General features: G+C 43.8%; 1 protein-coding gene and 1 non-coding gene across 2 annotated transcripts in view; both read left to right on the forward strand.

Annotated features, from left to right (window-relative positions):
• The window catches only part of PUDP (pseudouridine 5'-phosphatase), a 72,059-nt gene that overhangs the window by 27,636 nt on the left and 25,141 nt on the right, over positions 1-19,282 (forward strand). Inside the window, exon 2 of the mRNA XM_069464094.1 lies at positions 3,384-3,602. Within this exon, the coding sequence (XP_069320195.1) occupies positions 3,384-3,602 (219 nt within the window). The remainder of the gene's footprint in view (positions 1-3,383; positions 3,603-19,282) is intronic.
• LOC138379220 (U6 spliceosomal RNA) lies at positions 17,591-17,697 on the forward strand. Its single transcript, XR_011232004.1, has one exon. It is a non-coding gene; the product is annotated as a U6 spliceosomal RNA (small nuclear RNA).

Raw genomic sequence — 19,282 nt, forward strand, 5'->3', positions numbered from 1 at the left:
CTCCGCCGTGGCCTGCCTGGCACTTCCTGCAGCTGTCTGCACACGCCACTTGGATCCCAGCCGGGAGGGAGGGAGGCCCGGCTCTGCGCAGGATGTTTTTCTAACTCACCTGCGGAAGGTAGCGGTACATGCAGCTGTTGCATGTTATGACAGTATCTGTCGAGTTTCCTGGTACAAGTAACACTGAAGCAATTTGACAAGCTTAAAGCTCCTAGCAAGCAGGGAAGAATATGCGTCTCCTAGCTTGGCACCGCTATGTTAGGCTCATTTATTGTATTTTAGCTTTTTTTCCTTTTACAGCGCTGTCCCTTTAAGTGTGCTGTCATCAGCAGGTGTAGTCCTCACTTGCTCTGAGCGGTTTCATTACTTGTTTAGATCCTTCCTTATTCCACGGGAGATTTAGGATGATTTTATCTAAATGGTGAAGAAAAGTTGGCTGTGCAGTCCCCTACAGATTTGTAATCCTACAGTTCTGTATCTTTTAAATTAAACGCTCTGTGACATTTTAAGCTTTAAATAAACACTGTTTAAAGCATTTTAGAGGATATAGCTCTTTTTTTTGCTTTTGGAATCTGTATTCCCCACCTCCCCCTTCCTCCTTGCACGCCTGCCTTGGCGGCTGCCCTGAGCAATAATACTCTGCCTGGCCTCCGCTCCTTCGCTTTGCTTTTCAAAACCCGACAGTAGTTTCTCACTTGCTCGGTGCCTACAGTTTATCTTCGTCAGTCTTTCTCTGGCAACTACTGGAAGAAAAATTCAAGATAACAAAGGAAAACGTGCCGCCTCACTGCCGATCCGTCCGTCTCCTGGCCCTGAGAGCCCTGGCCCCTTCTCCCCCTCACGGGGAACAAGAACATAACAGGAGGCTCGTTACTGGGTGACCCTCCATCAGACGATGTGTTTCACCGCCCTCCTGTGGAGCAGAGTGCGCCAGCCCTTCTTCCCATTATGGAACTTCTTTAGGGAGACCACGTGCAAGGCGGGTTGCGGAAGAGCTCGAGTTTCTCAGGTTATTATCCAAACCGCAGCTTCTCTTACAAACCACCCAGGAAGACTTTGCTTAGAGCTCTACTCTCTCCATTTCAGGGATCACGCCTTAGCAATCTCAAGTGTCCAGAAGGGTGGAGACTCTGAGATTTGTACATTGTATAGCATCGCCAATGAAATACAACTCGTGTTAGAAATGCAAGGAGAAAAATAATTAATGTGCCAAAGATGAAATTGCACCTGACCCAGGGCCGTGAGTGATTTTGCCATGAAAAGCAGAAAAAGCATAAAGACAACCATCCATCACAGGGCTGGGGGGGCTGGGGTCCCCTGAAGGGAGGAGGGCTGCAGAGAGCTCAGCACACATATGGAGGAGGTGGGGGAGGGTGGACAGGTCATCAGCCCACCCCAGAGCCCAGGGAAGAGCCCAGGCCTCACAGAGCAGCCTGTGCTGGTCCCGAGGGTTCACCTAGGGAGGGCCATGGGGATGCCTCTGCCCCATTCCAAAGAGGGAAAGGCGGGGAGTGCCTAGAAGTGCAGTGAGCCCCAGGAGCAGGAGGGGGGTGCGTGGACGGCGGCGGAGTCCACACACCTGGCACCGAGCCACCAGTGAGCCTAGTCCTGCTCAGCCTGGAGTCGCTGTAGCAGACTCCTCTGGTGCAGCCACAAGATGCAGTTTGGATGCCGCTTAAAGGAGAGGCGTAGGGCCCGTGCAGAAGACCTCCCTTTGCATGAGAACTGCTCTCCATGCTTGGGTCACTTGGGATTCTGCCAAAGGTGATGGATATGGTGGAGTGCTTGGGCCTCGTGTCTACAAGCACATGTGCCTGTGTGCACATAATTGTATATGAATACGAATATTTATATGGCTCATGAACGCACACAGCTTTCTCCGTACTTTCTCGTTATTGTATTTTTCCATCTCACTGCAGGAAGACCAGTTAAAAGCCATTGAAGTCGCCTGGCTCTTTTCAGGAACATTATTGGGTCCAGCTGTGCAAATTCAAGGTAGACTGCACACTGGCATTGTTGCTCCACGCCCTGTGGGAGGGCTTCGGTGCCAGATCTACGACAGGGTGGTCAGCGTCCTAGTTAAATTTGAATTTGAATTTTTGTCAGAGGAGTCCCTGTGTCTTCCCATTAATCCATGTGCGAGTGGCCCCATCTGTGGCCTCTGGGGTTTGTGGACCGCCTCTGTCGGTGCCACGACAGACAGGAAGACGAGGGGCCTGTTCATGCTTCGGGACAAACCCCATCTGCCTTCACTGGGCCCCTTGAGATGACCGTCACCAAGAAGCACTCAGCTCCACGCGGCTTACCTAGTTTTGAAGTTAACGTGTTTGGGATATTGTCCTCAGTTTTCAAGTGTCGCTTTCTATCATAAATCACACCTCCTGGCAGGTCACTTAGTTGGTTTTTCAGTGAAGTGATCTTTCTAGGCCTGCGCCGATTCACTGACGGCACTGAGGACAGCTGGTCTGCGGTGAGCACGCACGGCGCGGCCAACGCTGATCCGAGAAGGTCGCTTGCGCGTACTGAAGTATTTGGTCCTCACGGTGGTAGTAGTAGTATCACACTATTGTGGCACCACTGCTAGTCCTACTGTTGGTAATATCAGTGCTCGTGATACTACGTCTGTATTAGCCATACATACAGAAAAAGAACACATTAGTGTAAACAAATGTACGTATAGATGGCAGTATTTATTATATCATGTGTAATACGATATACTATATATTGGTGGTATTAGGATGGTTCTTGCCGATACCCCTATTCACCTGGTATAAACATGAGGAAGAGGGGGCCCCAGGGGGTTCACTGCTTTGCTGAGGCTGTACCCCCAGTGGGTGCCGAGCTGGGGGTTAATTCGCAGCCTGGTGTTCACCATCCTGTGATACTGCTGGTGCGTAAGTGTTCTGTCCCCACAGCGAGGTCCTCGGCCGGGCACCTGTGCTTGGGAGTCGTTCTCCGGGCAGTGGAAACGTCCTCCACAGCAGTGGGCCATACGCATGATCATGTTGTGCGCTGCTGTCTTTGGCACTCTGGGGGATTCCAGCTAATGATGTCGTGCGCCATCAGATGGAATTTACCACCCCACATACACATTTAGACTGAAATACATAGATGTGAATAGAAGACACAACAGTACAGTCTTCATTGCTTGCCAGATTTCTAACTTTATAGACCAAAGCTCCAAAGATAACTAGCAAACTCGAGGAGGGGCTGCTCAGGGTAAGAATGGCCACGCACGTTTTCAGTTTGCTTGGTTCTCTGGGAAAGCCTCTTCTCACGGAACGTGACCTACCTGACACATATGTACGCTGATCTGATACAGACGTATTGTTCATGCAGTATGCACTGTAAAAATCTCTCTTTGTCGCATTCTGTTTCTGCAGATACTGAACGGCTGTATTCAGTGGTGTTTCAGGAAATCTGTGGCCGCTACGGGAAGAATTACACCTGGGACGTGAAGTCCCTGGTTATGGGTAAGAAGGCGCTGGAGGCCGCGCAGATCATCATAGACGTCTTGGAGCTCCCCATGTCCAAGGAGGAGCTGGTGGACGAAAGCCAAGCGAAGTTAAAGGAGCTGTTCCCCACGGCCGCGCTCATGCCAGGTGCAGTCCTCCCCCCGTGTGCGGGGTCAGGCTTGTGAGCATCAGCAGCATTGCTGCAAATCACTTGCGTGGTCTGCCGCAGGGCACGCTTAGTCTGTCCTCTCTTGTCTTGTTAAATCTCGGAACTGAGTCTCTCCCGGGGGCTCAGTGAAAATAATACGCATCAGTTTCACTGATTTCTGGGGTCCAAAACCATTTCCATTTCGTTTATATCAATAGTCTATAAAGATTATGTTCATGATGGAATTGCTTCAAAGTTTAATAGCTGGCTTTGACTTTTTCCTTTTCAAAATCAGATATAGGATTAATATTTTAGCAACTATTCAAACTTTAACAAATTGATAAGCAGCTAAATCTCCTCAAAGAAGCTTAATTTTTTTTTTTTTTTTAAAAAGAAACAGTTAAAAGCCGAACTCATTTTTAGCCTGTCTGTTTGTGTGCCACACAGCCCTTTCTTGACTTGTATCCAGTTTTCTTTTGAAAGGACAGACGACTTTGTTCCCTCCGGGCTTGTTAGCTGACGCTCAGTCAGAATGGGATTGCCTGCTGTTGCTTGCTAAAAGTGAGAAGGTCAAGAATGTTCTAGATTACAGATGTAAAAAGGCTTGAAAGTAGACTGTTTGAAGATCCTTCCAGGACAACATGGTGAACACTGTCTTTAGAATTCCTAGTACAGAGGAGGGAAAAAAAATTGCAGTTATGGCAGTAATTTTAGATTTAAAGTTGTACTAATATGAATCATACACGTTTTTGAAATATATGTTATTATTTATACATATGTCCATACATGTTGATTGAATATTCCTGGGAACTAGAGAATGTTCTTACAAGGACCCACCTCATGGCAGGGCGTATGCTGGATTAAACATACACATACATGCTTATACACATACGTACACAGATGCAGACACACACCCTTTGTAATCATTCTGTCTGCGTCTGCTGCAAGCGGTAGTGTCTGTGAACCTCAGGCATGGGTACACGCACCGTGACACTCAGTTCTCTGCATCGTATGTCTTTCTGCACCATTTGCACCTGAAGTTATCCTGACAAGTCTTGGCGGGAACACATCCATACAGTTACTATATATTTTTTCAATTGTGATTAAAGAAAAAACACATAGCATGACATTTACTCTGTTTTCTACTTTTAAGTACACAGTTCAACAGTGTTAAGTCTATTCACATTATTTCACAGTGGATCTCCAGAACTTCTTCACCTTGTAAATCTGAAACTCTCTGTCCATTGAAGAACAACTAACTCTCCATTTCCTCCTGCCCTCAACCCTTGGCAACCACCATTCTACTTTCTAAAATTTGACTGTTGTTGGTACCTCTGATGAGTAGAATCCTACAGTATTTGTCTTTTTGTGACTGGCTTATTTCATGTAGCATAATGTCCTCAGGTTTTATCCATGGTGTGCCATGTGACAGAGTCTTCCTTTGTAAGGCTGAATGATATTCTGTTGTATGTGTTGACCACATCTTGTTTATCCGTTCGTCTGTTGATGGACACCTGGGTTGCTTCCATATCTTGGCTATTGTGAATATTGCTTATATAATCATGGGTATGAAGATACCTGTTTGAGACCCTCCTTTCAGTTCTTTTGGGTCTGTACCCAAAGGTGCAATTGCTGAATCAGGTGGTAATTCTATTTTTAATTTTTTGGGTGACCACCGTACTGTTTTCCATAGTGGCTACACCATTTTATGTTCCCACCAACAGTCCACAAGAGTTCCACTTTCTCTACATTCTCACTAACACTTTATTATTTTCTGTATTTTTTTGATAATAGTTATCTTAATGGGTGTGAGTTCATACCTCATTGTGGTTTTGATTTGCAGATCTCTAAGGCTTAGTGATGACGAGAATTTTCCCATGTGCTTGTTGGCCATTTGTGTGCCATCTTTGGAGAAATGTCTATTGAAATACTAGCCTGTTTTTTAATTTGGTGGTTCTTTCTTGTTGAGTTGAAGGGTTTCTTATCTATTCTGGATATTAACCCCTTCTCAGACATGTGACTTACGAACATTTTCTTTCATTCTGTAGGTTTCCTTTTTGCTCTGTTAATTGTATCCTGTGATGTGCATAAGTTTTTAAGTATGAAGTCCCAATTGTCCATTTTTGCTTTTGTTGCCTGCCTGTTTTTGGTGTCATTGCCAAGAAATCTTTGGCAAATCCAATGTCATAAAGCTTTCCCCTGTATTTCCTTTTAGGAGTTTTGTAGTTTTACATCCTACAGTTAGGTTTTTAATCCATTTTGAGTAAATTTTTGTATGTGGTGTTTGGTTAGTGTCCAACTTCATTCTTTTACATGTGGATATCCAGTTTTTCTAGCACCGTTTGTTGAAGAGACTTACCTTTTCCCATCAAGTGGTCTTGGCCCTCTTGTCGAAGATCATTTGACCGTAATTGTGAGGGTTCATTTCTGGGCTGTCTATTCTACTCTATTGGTCTTCAGGTCAGTACCACACTGTTTTGATGACTGATATGTTTTCAAATCAGGAAATGTCAGACTTCCAACTTTGTTCTTCTTTTTCAAGATTGTTATGTCTATTCAGTTGCATATGAATTTCTCTATTTCTGCCATTGGTATTTTTATAGGGAATACTTCTAATCTGTAGGATTGTTTTGCATACTGTGAATATCTTAACAATATAATAGTGTTCCAATCCATGAGCACAGGGTATCTTTCCATTTATTTGTGTCTTTAATTTCTTTCAGCAGTGTTTTGTAGTTTCTGTGCACAAGTCTTTCACTTCCCTTAAGTTTATTCCTAAGTGTTTTATGCTTTTTGATGCTATTGCAATTGTTTGTGTAATTTCCTATTAGGATTGTTCGTTGTTAGTGTAAAGAAATACAGCTGGTTTTTTTTCCTGGTATTCTTATGCTTTTTCTCAAATGCAGCTGATTTTTGATTGGTTTGTGTTCTCCAACTTTGCTGAATTGGTTTATTTGTTCTAATAGTATCTTTGTATGTGTGGAATCTTTACAGTTTTCTACATATAAAAAAATCATATCATCTGGGAACAGAGATAATTTTACTTCTTCTATTCCAACTTGGATGCCTTTCCTTTTCTTGCCTAATTGCCTGGCTAGAACTTCCACTCCGGTGTTGAATAGAAATGACAAGAGTGGGCATCCTTGTCTTTTTCCTGATCTTAGAGGAAAAGCCTCAGTCTTTGTCCATTGTGTATGACATTAGCTGTGGACTTTTCATATATTCCTAATATGTTGAAGTAGTTTTTTCTATCTCCTTTCTACTTACCAGTCTGTTCAAATTTTCTCTTTCTTCATGATTCATTTTTGGTAGGTTGTGTGTTTCTAGGAATGTATCCATTTCTTTTAAGTTCTCCAGTTTGTTGGCACATGCCAACAATGGTATTCTCTTTTAATTCTTTTTGTTTCTGTGGTGTTGGTTATGTCACCTGCTTCATTTCTGATTTTAGTCCTTTGAGTGTTCTTTTTCAGTTTGTGAATGCAGCTGAGGGTTTGTCCATACAGTTTCTCTTTGACCCTTGTGGTTTAACGTACAAACGGTCATAATGTATAAGGTATGTAAATGTCTTATTTCTTCTGTGTCTTGTTTCTTCTTAAAGTGATTTTCCTTATAGAATTTTGGCCTATATTCTAAGAGATCCTTGAAATGTGTTCTACTACGATTCTAATAAAATGATGTTTTACCTAGCTAGTCTGGGAGTTTGGCTGGAATGCAAATGGATTTATTTTATGGAATCTGCTCTTTAAGTGCCCAGGTATCAGATGAGGATAGGCGCCAATCACAGAAAGTCACAGATGACCAACTAGCCAGGAGCTAGTTCTTCAAGGATAGTTTGGTCCTGCAGAACTTACCTGGAAGGCCGTTTTCTTTCTCTGCCACTTTTTGACCTCTTTCAGGTGAAAGGATCAAAGGAGCTATTTAGGATTTATTATTATTATTATCCCACAAATCTGGTTGTGTACTTATTTTAGCTTTTACTAGCCTCACAGTTGAGAGTAAGTACTTATTAACAGTTCCAAAAGTCTGTCTTTGAAAACACAAGATATTACCTACACGCCATGCATACAGTTAGCTGTGTTTTGACAGGAAATGAGCAAAACATGCAGAAAACATGAAGAGCATAAAGAAGAGCCCCAGACAGTGCTGGATGGGAGGAACTTACAGTCCGTCTGGGATGCTGGGTCAGACCGGGCACGGGGGTCAGGTGATCTGCCACTTTGGTGTTAGGTAGGACAAGACAACATGGTTAGAAATTACACTCAACCTGAAGGGGAGGAAAGACAGCGAAGGAACATGGAGGACTCAATGTATACAGTGGAAAGAGGCTGTGCCCAAACCTTCTGATCACAGTTTCTGTTCAATAATTTGTTGCAAAAATAAGAATAAAATACGTCTTCTCTCCTAAGAGGACATGCTTCAGGACCAAGATTCCATTTATTCTGCATTCCTCCCATCTCTTTATCTGAGCCAAACCCGAAGTCACTAGAAAGGTGACCTTGTGCCGTGGTCGTTCCGGTGACGAGATTCAGAGCTTGCTGCTGCCCTCTTCCTTGTTCTAGGGGTTCAGTTTGCTCACTTAGTACTTGCGTCCTGTTCTAAACTGTGGATGATGGTGCAACCCTTGACTTTATTTCATTTCTTTCTGAAAGTATTTTCTGGTGGGGTAGTATAGGTTGTGGAAGTCACCTTGAGCTCATTAGAAAAGACAGCTGTCTGGAGAGGGTTCATTATTAATTCAACATTGTTCTTTCTCGCATGCTTTCGAAGCAGCAGCGGAGCCCTGGCAGGTGTTTAGCGAGTGAAACTGGAGGAGTGAATGGTAGAAGACCAGGGAAAGCAGCCCCTGGTCGTGCCGCAGGAGGCGTGTCTGTGCCCTAGTTGTGCCGCAGGAGGCGTGTCTGCCCCGACCTGGCAGCCTCCAGGTGGACCAAATGGACGTGAAAGAGACAGAAGTGAGCTGACGCACTCTCACATCAGCTGCTTGGTCGCTAGCAGTTCTGGAAGCCCCTCTCTGTGAGAAGGTGGGCCAGCACCGTCCTTAGTGGCAGTCCTTCTGGCCTGTCTGGCTGCCAGGACTGGCAGTCCTCCTTAACATGTTTTAGGACAAAAATACATGTGGTTCATCTCTTAGGAATTTTCTGGGGACTTTCAAAATAGATACTACATTACGACTGGAAATTTATATGGCATTACTTAAAAAAAAATCTTGGTGATCTCCCTTATATCTTGCCCAAATCCTTTCAGTAATGGATCCTTTGGGATAGATGAAATAATACATTTCGGCATAATTTGTCGAGAGTAATTTGATTTAGAAGGCCAGTAAGAAGAAAGTCCATGCCTCCTATTGTGTGAAATCCCCCAGAAGCTTTTCCTCTTGTCCTGGCTCTTGGCTCGTCCCTTGGTTTCCCTGAGTGTGGGATTTCCCAGAGGAGGCACCCAGGGTGTGGCGTCTGGGCCAGTGGAGAGGAGCGAGCTAGGCCGTGCCGAGCCTGGAGCCCTCCGTCCCTGCTGGGCCAGCCCTGCAGAGCCTCACGGCTCTCCCCTGTGACTCATGGCCCTTGCCCCCCACACCAGGCTGCCTGGCATGAGCAGGACACAAGCCACATGGGTATGCACTTGAGTGGTATCCAAGTCCCTTGGCATTGTCAGCGTCCCTCATGGCCATGTGGGCCAACAGGCACTGAGGACTTGCCAAGTGTCATATCCTCAGCGTTTTCACCTGTGGGGTTGTATGTCAGCCTCCTGCCACCTGCTGCGGCGTGGTCACTCTTAGGATTCCCACTTCACAAGGAACGGCATAGAGGGCTGCAGGGTTCGAGTTATTTGCCTGAAGGCTCTGATTACAGAGTCTGGCCTGGGACACTCTACTGCCCCTAATGGTGTGGGGGGTGACCTTGGGTCCAGGGAGACAACAATAAAGTAGAAAGGTGTAAGGATGTGTCCTAACTTAGTTCACAGGGACCTGCCCTTTAAAGTCCTATGTAACCCATGTAGGGCATTCCTATGTGTTCGGGGACTGTGCCTCAAAAGGATCCGTTTCCAGTGGTCGTCTTGATTTGGGAGTACTTCTCGGTTCTTAACCACTGGGCGGGTCGGCTGGCTAAGCTGACAGCCTGTGATTTTTCGTTAGCTGTATTGTATTTATTGGAGAGCCATGCAATTACAGGACACACCTAGCAAGTGAAAAGGAAAATAGCAAGCTAACAGTCATGATGATAACATTGAACGTACGCTGTGTCCTTTTCTATTTAACAAATCAAAATATCAGCTTATTTCATGACATATACGGACTTTATTTCTTTTTTCTGGCTGAAACGTTCTGGCGTTCATAGACTGCTTATGGCTTTATTTGTGATTTAATAAATCATATTGAAGACATCTTAGACTGAGGAAAATGAAATGCAGATCTTTGCTTCTTATCATGCTAGATAAGACATAACTGATGTAAAGATTTTTCTCAAATTAAAAAGTTATAATTTGTGCTTTTAAATAAATGCATGGTGGTTCTGTGGATTTTTAAGTCCTTGGGTGTATAGGATAATGAATGAGAGAAATCCTTGCATCAAGTGCCTCTCAACTAGAAGAGGGAAACAGGTAGATAAATGACTGGACTGAGCCACTGTCCCTCAGGAGAAGGGGAGTGCCCGCAGCAGAGAACAGCAGTGTAGAACCACCCGGAAAGGCTCTGGGGTGGGAGGTGCCGGGCACTCTCCCTGCAGGCACAGGCAGGACACAGGTGGCACCTGCTGGGAGTGGCAGGGCCGTGCTGTGCTGATGGGCAGCTGGGCTGCAGAACAGAACACTGCCCCGTCCGCACGGAACCCCACCACCCGCTCGAAGCCTCGCAACAGCAGGAATGGGAATGACAACATGTGCACGTGTAGCGCAGGTCTGTTATTTTACCTTGGACAGTCTACGTGTAGCGTTATTTCATTCAACCGACAAAACGTTTCAACTGGGGTTTGGTTATTGGTTTTCAAGCAATTCAAGAAGTTATATTTCTTTTTTACAAAAGTGAAAGCAGAGTCTGGAAGAGATACTTGGGCACCCATGTTGATAGCAGCACCCCAGGTGTCCACGGGTGGATGACTGGATAAAGAATTGTAGTACATACATACCGTGAAATATTACTCATCCTTAAAAAGGAAGGAAATTCTGGTACATGCTGGAACACGGATGCACCTTGAGCACCCTTAGCACGTTGTGCTAAGCGAAATGAGCCAGACACAAAAGCACAACTACTGTACGACTGCACTGGCGAGGTCCTCAGAGTAGTCACAGCCATAGAGACAGAAAGTAGAATGGTGGTCCAGCGGTGGAACCACTCTGTTCAGTGGGCGGAGAGGTTCAGATCTGCAAGGTGAAGACGTTTGCAAATGGATGGTGGTGATGGCCATACCGCAGTGTGTATGTACTTACTGTACACGTTAAAATGGCAAATCTTATATGATTTTACCATAACAAAAAAATGATTATTATTGCTCTAAACTGCAGGAAGCCATTCAAGGACTGTGGAGTTCCTGGGCGGGCGAGGTAGAAGGCAGTGGTGAGGAAATTGGACTGTGGATTTTCACGTAAATGTGGAGAAAAGCTCTTCTCCCCTCCCCAAAGCAGATGACACCGCCCATTAGGGAAGAGGCCTTTCTCTCGTGTCCCAAGTACCCACTCTGTGGTGACGTGGGCCCAGTGTCATGGGTGGGTTTAGGTGAAGCCAGGAGCACCCTGTAGAGCTGGCCGTCTGCAGGAGGGAGCGCCCCGCAGGAGCTGGGTCTGCCCCACCTTCTAACAGGGTAACCTTGTAGCAGAGAACACAGAATATGGGGAAATTTTTACGGTCTCCTTTCTAGAGGGTTCCTGAGAGAACAGACTATGAGAGCATGACATTCATATTTGAGCTCCCTGACAGAAAACAACATCAGCAGGAACTCAGCAAAAGCCTGGCCACAGAGTCAAATTTCCACAGAATGTTGACAAGAAAAAGGCAATTAACAATGGGAAACTATCATATTTTACTGCAGCAGTCCACACATTGGGTCAATAGTTTTCAGATTAGTTTGAGATTGCTATAGTTTTAAGGTACACTGTTATTTTTGTCTTACTGTTAAATGCGTAAGACAAGGAATCTGTTTTTGATTTTAGTTATTTCAAAGGAGAATACTTTGTCTATGAGCTCATATTTTTGTAAGAATTTGAAAACTGAACATCTTTCCTATGTCTTTGTATCATTTGCAGTTTTATACTGGTTCCGTGAAGCAGGTAGGGTTGGTCTCACTCACATGTTATAGGTGAGGATACAGATTTAGAGAATTGGGGTGAGGAATGAGACATTTGACCTCTGGACTGTAGTCCACCGCCAGCCTCCTTTTATTGAGAGCTGCTCCCTTTTTTTATTGAATGCTGCCGGCATTGTCTACAATGGCTTAAATGCCTTACTCCGGATTCACTTCTGTCGTCCTCTGTGTGCTTGTTTAGGTCAGTGAATTTAAGTGGTTTTATCACATATAGAGCTATAATAGAGAATCAGGAAAATTACAATGAGCTGTTATCATTTTCTAATTTATATTTTTCTCTTTGGCTACCAATAATAAGCTATTTAACTAGCTGTTCTGGACATTGATTTTTTTTTTTTTTTTTGGTAACAAATCCTTAGAAGCAATAACTTTACAAGTGATTCAAAGGAAATGAAATTAAAACTTTAAGCAGCTTTCAGGCAAATAAATGAAGGCGCAGAATCAAATATTTTTTCCCCAGAATTGTCAGTGTTTGAAAGAGTCACTTTTTTCAAATCTTAAGAAAGCCATTAGAAGAAAAAGATCCCTATTAAATGTATCTTTCCTTTGTGTTTCCATTTTTTCCTAGGAAATCTGAATTTCCCTGTCGAGCGATGAGCAAAGCATACGTTGATCGGGACAAAATACTGCTGTTCTGTTTCTTTCCCCTTTTTTCTTTTATTTACTGTGGACAGCTGGTAGGAGACATTGCGTAATCTCCAGAAAGAATGCTGTGTGTCTGTAAGGTCAGAAGGCTTCTGACCATCATAAAACCTTTTCAGCTGAGTCACCAATGACACTCTGGAAGTGTTCGTGCCGCTTCTTTTTCATGTCAAGGTAAAACTCTGCAAAGTTGTTCTCCTTCTCACTCATCTGTTAGTGACATGAAACAACGCATTTTCCTTGATTTTAAAAGCAGAGATCTCGGACTCTGAGCCTGAATCTGATAGCAGGTTTCTGCACTGAACTCGGAATTTGCCAGTGGTAACCTTTGTCACGTGTGGTGTCTGAAAGAAGATGGGATAAAACAAAGGACTGAAAAGCAACAGGAAGGGTTGAAATCCCGGATGTGGAGGAGATAAGCCGCTGCGCCCTCCACCCTAAGCTGTGCGTCTAAAATGCCACCCTCGATAGAAAATAGGGTATTTATTCTGTTTATAAACAGACCCAGAGAGACTTCAGATCTTGAGTGACCAGGCACAGAGGAGGGTGTAGATAAAATTGGAGAGGCAGCAGGTGTCTGTACCCTGAGCTGTGGGACCTCTGTGTCCTTCACCTCACCCTTTTTTATACACAATTTAAAGAGATGCTGGAAAACTCTTCTGGCCATGGATGGAGCATCCATCTGGCTTTAAATGCACCGCTGCACTCTCTTCAATGCCCCAGGACCAGCAGGTCAAATAAGCACAAACTGGACTCTTGCAACTGCTTCTTTGAAGATTGGAAAGGAGTTAGTTTATATTTATTTTCACAACTGCTTTACTTCTGTCAGTATTTAACATTTTTTGAAGAAGAAAACACAGGTTTCACAAGCTTCCTCTCTCTCCTAAGTATCACAAATTTGTACGTCACACATCGGAACTTTATAGAGAGGAGAGTTCATGTGTTTCAAGGACCTGAATCCATTCAAGTGTTCCCCTAGGTGATCAACCCATTGTGTTAGTTTCCTGGGAGTGCCCTAATAAATTAATGAACTGAGTGGCTTGAAATAGCAGAAATTTTATCATGTGACATTTCAGAACGTAGAAGTCAGAAATCAGGGTGTGGGCAGGGCCACGCCCCCCCCACCCCCCCAGACTCAAGGGGAGGGTCCTTCTCCCTCCCTCCAGCTGCTGGAGATTGCCAGCCATCCTTGGTGTCCCTTGGCTTATAGCTGCATCTCTGCCTTCATCTTCACAGGCTGCCTTCCCTGTGTTTCCTCTATCTCCATATTTTCTTCTCCTTTCTCCCCCAATTCGATATGGCCTCATATTAACTTGATTAACAACTATTAATGCAAAGACCCTATTTCCAAATAAGGTCAAGTTCTCAGGTTTCAAGTGGACATGAATTTTTGAGGGAGGATGCTCAACCCAGCACACCCCCATGCATTCTTTCCTACTCCTAGCCCAGCGTGTCACTGTCCTGGGTGCCCCAGAACCTCATGCTGTTGGAGCTAAGAAGCCAGCTTTGCAACCGTGTCCGTGGGCTCCTGCCCTCTTGCAGGAGGCTGGCTCCTCTTCCAGCCCCTAAACCCGATTCTCTTGTTTTCCTTCCTGCCACACCCCCTCACACCCGTGTTCTAGCTGAATTGCTCAATTTCGTAATAGACAGGACCGGTTTTTCAAAGTCATGATCCCTGCCTGATACAAGCTTTGAATTGGTGCAAGGTGCCTAGGAAATTAGGACTGAAGATCTGAGCGTGGCCGAGGGCTGTCTCCGTCACAGCAAGTGCCTTTTCAAAGCAGCTCAGTTCATTCGGAATGCCGAGAAAAAGGAAAGAGGTGCTCTGCCAGAATCAGTGATGTCTGAGAACGAAGCATGTTCCCAGGAGCTTGGGAACCATCTGAAAACTGATGGCTGGAGGCATGGCTCTGAATTAAATCGTTACGAGGCGCACTGACAGTGGCTGTGGCGAACGGAAGCTTCCTGCCAGGGAACTAAAAAGCGAACAGTAAGGTTTTTAAGTGATGGCTCCATTTTAATGGGTAAATATCTGGAAGTTATAAAAAAAAATTTAAAAATCTGTGTGTTAGCCAGATTTCCTACATTATGTAATATTTCTTTTAAATCTGCACTTAAAGCTATAATCTTAAAAACTATACATAGGGATAGGAATACTATCTGCTTTTGGGAATTTAATTTTGGTTATTTTCTAATGTCAGAGATAAACAAAGCCAGATACTAAAGTGGTCAGCACAGATTGTCATCAGTAAGGTACTGTTGCAGTAGGGAACAGAGTCCAGCGGGAAACTGGGCTCAACTTCGGTTTGCACAGAGCTGACTGGGCCTTTTAAAGGGAAATTCAGGGAGTGGGCAGGGCTGGCTGCGGCTCAGAAGAGTCAGGGAAGTGAAAAACTACAGAAAGCGGAAAGGTGGTTGTTCGCTGTGAACCCATCTGGGTTTGTCCACCGGCACTCATGGAACTTAGGCTCCTGCCCTCCCACGGAGGCTGGGAGGAAGTGTAAATGATGTTGAACCTTACAGGAATGTGACTGTGGGGCCTGAGTCACGTGACAGGCAGCTGTGACCATTGTTCCTCTGATTATAAACTAGCCTTCCTCCTTACCTACTCTGTTGTGTGAAGTGTTGTAAAAGACTGAAGGTATGCCAGGGACCCTCCTTCTCTCCTCACTGTTAATCTTCTTTATGGGTTAACAACTTCCCTCTTTTCTCTCTCACACAAGGACTTCATGACTATCACATTGTCTTAAGATGGAATGTTAGACCAGGCGCGGTGGCTCACGCCTGTAATCCTGGCACTCTGGGAGGCCAAGGAGGGTGGATCGTTTGAGCTCGGGAGTTCGAGACCAGCCTGAGCAAGAGCGAGACCCCATCTCTAGTAAAAATAGAAAGAAATTACCAGAACAACTAAAAATATATGTATAAAAAAATTAGCCGGGCATGGTGGCGCATGCCTGTAGTCCCAGCCACTCGGGAGGCTGAGGCAGTAGGATTGCTTGAGCCCAGGAGTTTGAGGTTGCTGTGAGCTAGGCTGACACCACGGCACTCTAGCCCAGACAACAGAGCGAAACTCTGTCTCAAAAAAAAAAAAAAAGAAAAATATATGGAATGTTAAATACACTCTTACATTGGAGAGGAAATGAATACAAACTGTATGGGAGAAAAAAACACTATAATCAAACTGTTATAACTCATAAACCAGCCTTGTGTAGAAAATGATATAATCCTATAATTTCTTTGTTTTCTGCCTTATATACACAAGACCTTAACTTCCATTTCTTCTTTGGTATTTCTTACCTAATGGCCATTCTCAGCTTTGCATTTGAATAAGCCCTTTAAAACTGGATTCTGATCCTTCCGATTATTTCTGGTTGATGCCTGCCCTGTGGGTGCTTCACTCCAGTCTCTTCAGTGGCCTTCTCTATGTCTGTATCTCTGTCTCTTATAAAGGACATCAGTCGCTGGAGATAGGGCCCACCCTAAATGCAGAGTGATCTCATCTCCAGATCCTTAACTTAATTGCATCTGCAAAGACCCTTTTTCCATTCAAGGCCATATTCAGAAATACCATGGGTTAGAACTTGGGTATATATATATATATATATCTTTTAGGTGGCCACTGTTCAACCTACTCCGCCTAGTCTTGTAGCCTTTGCCCTGTAACACTGCAGTGTTAGCTGACCTGCCTTTCAGGCCATTGTGAAAGGCACCTGTAAGGAAGGTGTGTGCTAAAGCACCATCCATGCAGGAGGGCCGGGCGAGGAGGGCCGGGCACCCACAGCAGGAGGCTGTGTAGGAGCCTGAGACTCTGCAGAGTCTCATACTGTGTATCCGGTCCTGGGACCCTGACGGTGTCTGTTCAGCTTAAAGGGAAGCCGGGTGGCATCCCCCCATCAGCTGCCCGAAGGGCCCACCACAGTGGCATGTGCCATCTTCATTGTGTGAGTCTGCGGAGATCTTCTGGACTTAGGCTCAGGACGTGGTTCTGAATGCACACGGCATTGATGGTGTAGTCAGTCCTCGGTTTCCTCTCCTCCTTTGTATCGTCAACCCCCCAATGGCCCAGGGCAGGGTCACACAGAGAATGCCCAACCTCGCAGGGTTTTGATGGCCAGATCCGCTCGACGAACGAATTCCAGGAGCACACCTGAAAAGCTCATGTGAACTAGCAGTCCTTTCAGTATTTTTCGGTTTTTAATCTACTTTAATTGCAGCATTCTTGTTCTCACCGGCCTTCTATCTCTAGGATGAAGTAAAATAGAAGCATTCTTCCTATGTGCAGTGCTGATTCTTTCCCTAATTCTTCCCCTGGAGCCTAATCCTGTGAGGGCTGATTCTTGGTAGCAACAGATACCCGTCTTCCTGTCGTTCCCTAAGGCTGATAGAAGCACACCAGGTGCTAGGAGCTGGTAGCTGAATTTCATTTGTACTCTTAAGTAACCAGCTTCTCCCTAGGACAGAACTCCATTTGCATTCTCAGCCTTCTACTTCTCAGGGAGAGCTGATGAATGAGAAAAAGTTTGTGTGCAGTACGTAAAGGATACTGAGATTTTGAAGGAATTAGACAGTTACGTATCAGGAGATTCGAATCATTTCTTCCTGGCAGTACTCTGAAGTTTTACCTGGTTGACATTTATTTGGGGCTTCCCTTAATGTTTGGAAAGTGCACCCACGTCGTTTTGCATGGCCTGCCCTTCTCATGCCTTCTAACCTTTGCTCTTTGAGAGCTGACACAATTGTGGCCCACAGAGGACACGTGGTTGCCTGAGTCCCCGTGGCCTGGGACTATGGTCAGAGCTTTGTCTTGGGGTTCATCTTCATCCCGGCCCCAAACATTACAAAGGATCTCAGCATGCTGTGGGTGGTTTAAAACAGTCTGAAAACATTTACAGTTAATTTCACAGTCTATAAAAATGTCGACAGGCACACACTCCAAGTACAGGTACCTTGGTTCGTTCGTGTATACGACTACAAAGCCACATCAGGGACATTGCAGAGTACAATAGTCACAGAGGCAGAAAGGGTAGAAGCATATGCTAAAATAAAATAACCTGGTGCTCGCTTCGGCAGCACATATACTAAAATTGGAACGATACAGAGAAGATTAGCATGGCCCCTGCGCAAGGATGACACGCAAATTCGTGAAGCGTTCCATATTTTTATATGAATATGACTTTCATTTGCTTTTCCAGAATAAAGAAGTTATTAATTGAAAAAAAAATAACGTGTATTTAAAATTTTAAGATGAATAGCACCAAAGCGCTTTAACAAAATATTCTTTTTACTATGTGTTTTGGAGAGAGCCATGTGTTTTAAATGTTCTCCATTATTTTTTTAAAATGTTGGTTTAAAGTTGGGTAATATAGTAATTTAAAAATCTTGTTTTAAATTCAAATCATTTTGATACTCAGCTTTAGTCACTTTGTATATTCAGACAGAGAAGTTCATTATTGGCTATTTTTTTTTATTATAGCCATTCTTTTATCTCATCTACCAGTTAGCTTATGGTTGAAATTGAAAGTTAGCTAATAAATTTAATCCTCCAGATAGTAATCAGTGGTTGTTGCAAACTAATTAAATGGTGTGGCATTTTAATATTTTTAACCAGTAGATTCAAGCTCCACTGGAGCTCTTCACGTAGGATATTTTTACTGTGGATGAATGTTATTTTTACATGTGGAGGTATGTGTCCCAGTTCATGGGAGCTCTAGTTTTCTTGTCTGGCTTTTATCTGGTTTTAGGGAAATGCTGATATATCATAAAATGAGTTGGGAAGTGTTGCCTCCAGCTTCCTGAAAAGTTTGTTTGCAATTGGTTTTATTTCTTTCTTGGGTGTTTCATACGTTGACCAATGAAGTCATCTGATCCTGGGTTATAGGAAGGTTTTTAACTACAAGTTCAGTTTCTTTCATGGATAGAGGGTTATTCAGGTTATTAGTGTCTTCTTGAGTGAGTTGTATATCTTTCAGAGAATTACCCCATTTCATCAAAGTTGTCAAATGTATTGGCATTAAGCTCATATGATTATTTTTGTGTTTTTATTGATTTTAAGATCTGTAGTGATGTCCCTTCTTTCATTACTAATATTGGTAAATTAGAAGCTTCTTTCTTTTTCTTGATCAGTCTAGCTAGAGGTCACCCAAGTTAATGGATCTTTTCAAAGAACCAGCTTGTGGTTTAGGTGATTTTCTGTGTTCTGCTTTGCATTTTATTGATATTCTCTCTTGGTTTTGTGTCTCCTTCCTTTTGTTTGTTTTGAGTTTAATTTGCTCTTTCACTTTCTTAAGGTGAAAGCTTGAATCATCATTGATCTTTCAGGTTTTTAATGTGACAACTTAGATCACTGATTTGAGACCACCTTCTTACTTAGTAGAACGTGCAGTGCTATCCGTTTTCCTCTAAATGGCATTTTGGCTACATTCTGCAAATTTTGATGTTATTTTTTTTCTCTACAAAGGACTATCTAATGTCCTTTGGTGATTTCATCTTTGACTTATGTCTTACATAGAAGTGTGTTAGCATCCTAATATTTGTGATTTTCCAAACTCCTTTCTGCCATTGATCCATTTTAATTCTGTTGAGGGTAGAGAACATATTTTATATCTATTAATTATTTTAAATTTTTTCAGAATTGCTGTACAGCTCATAATGTGTTCTTATTGAATGTTACATGTCCGCTTGAAAATAATGTGGATTCTGCTGTTGTTGGGACAAGTATTATATTAATACAAATGTTAATTAGATCA

Source organism: Eulemur rufifrons, chromosome 30, assembly GCF_041146395.1.
Source record: "Eulemur rufifrons isolate Redbay chromosome 30, OSU_ERuf_1, whole genome shotgun sequence".
NCBI lineage: Eukaryota > Metazoa > Chordata > Mammalia > Primates > Lemuridae > Eulemur > Eulemur rufifrons.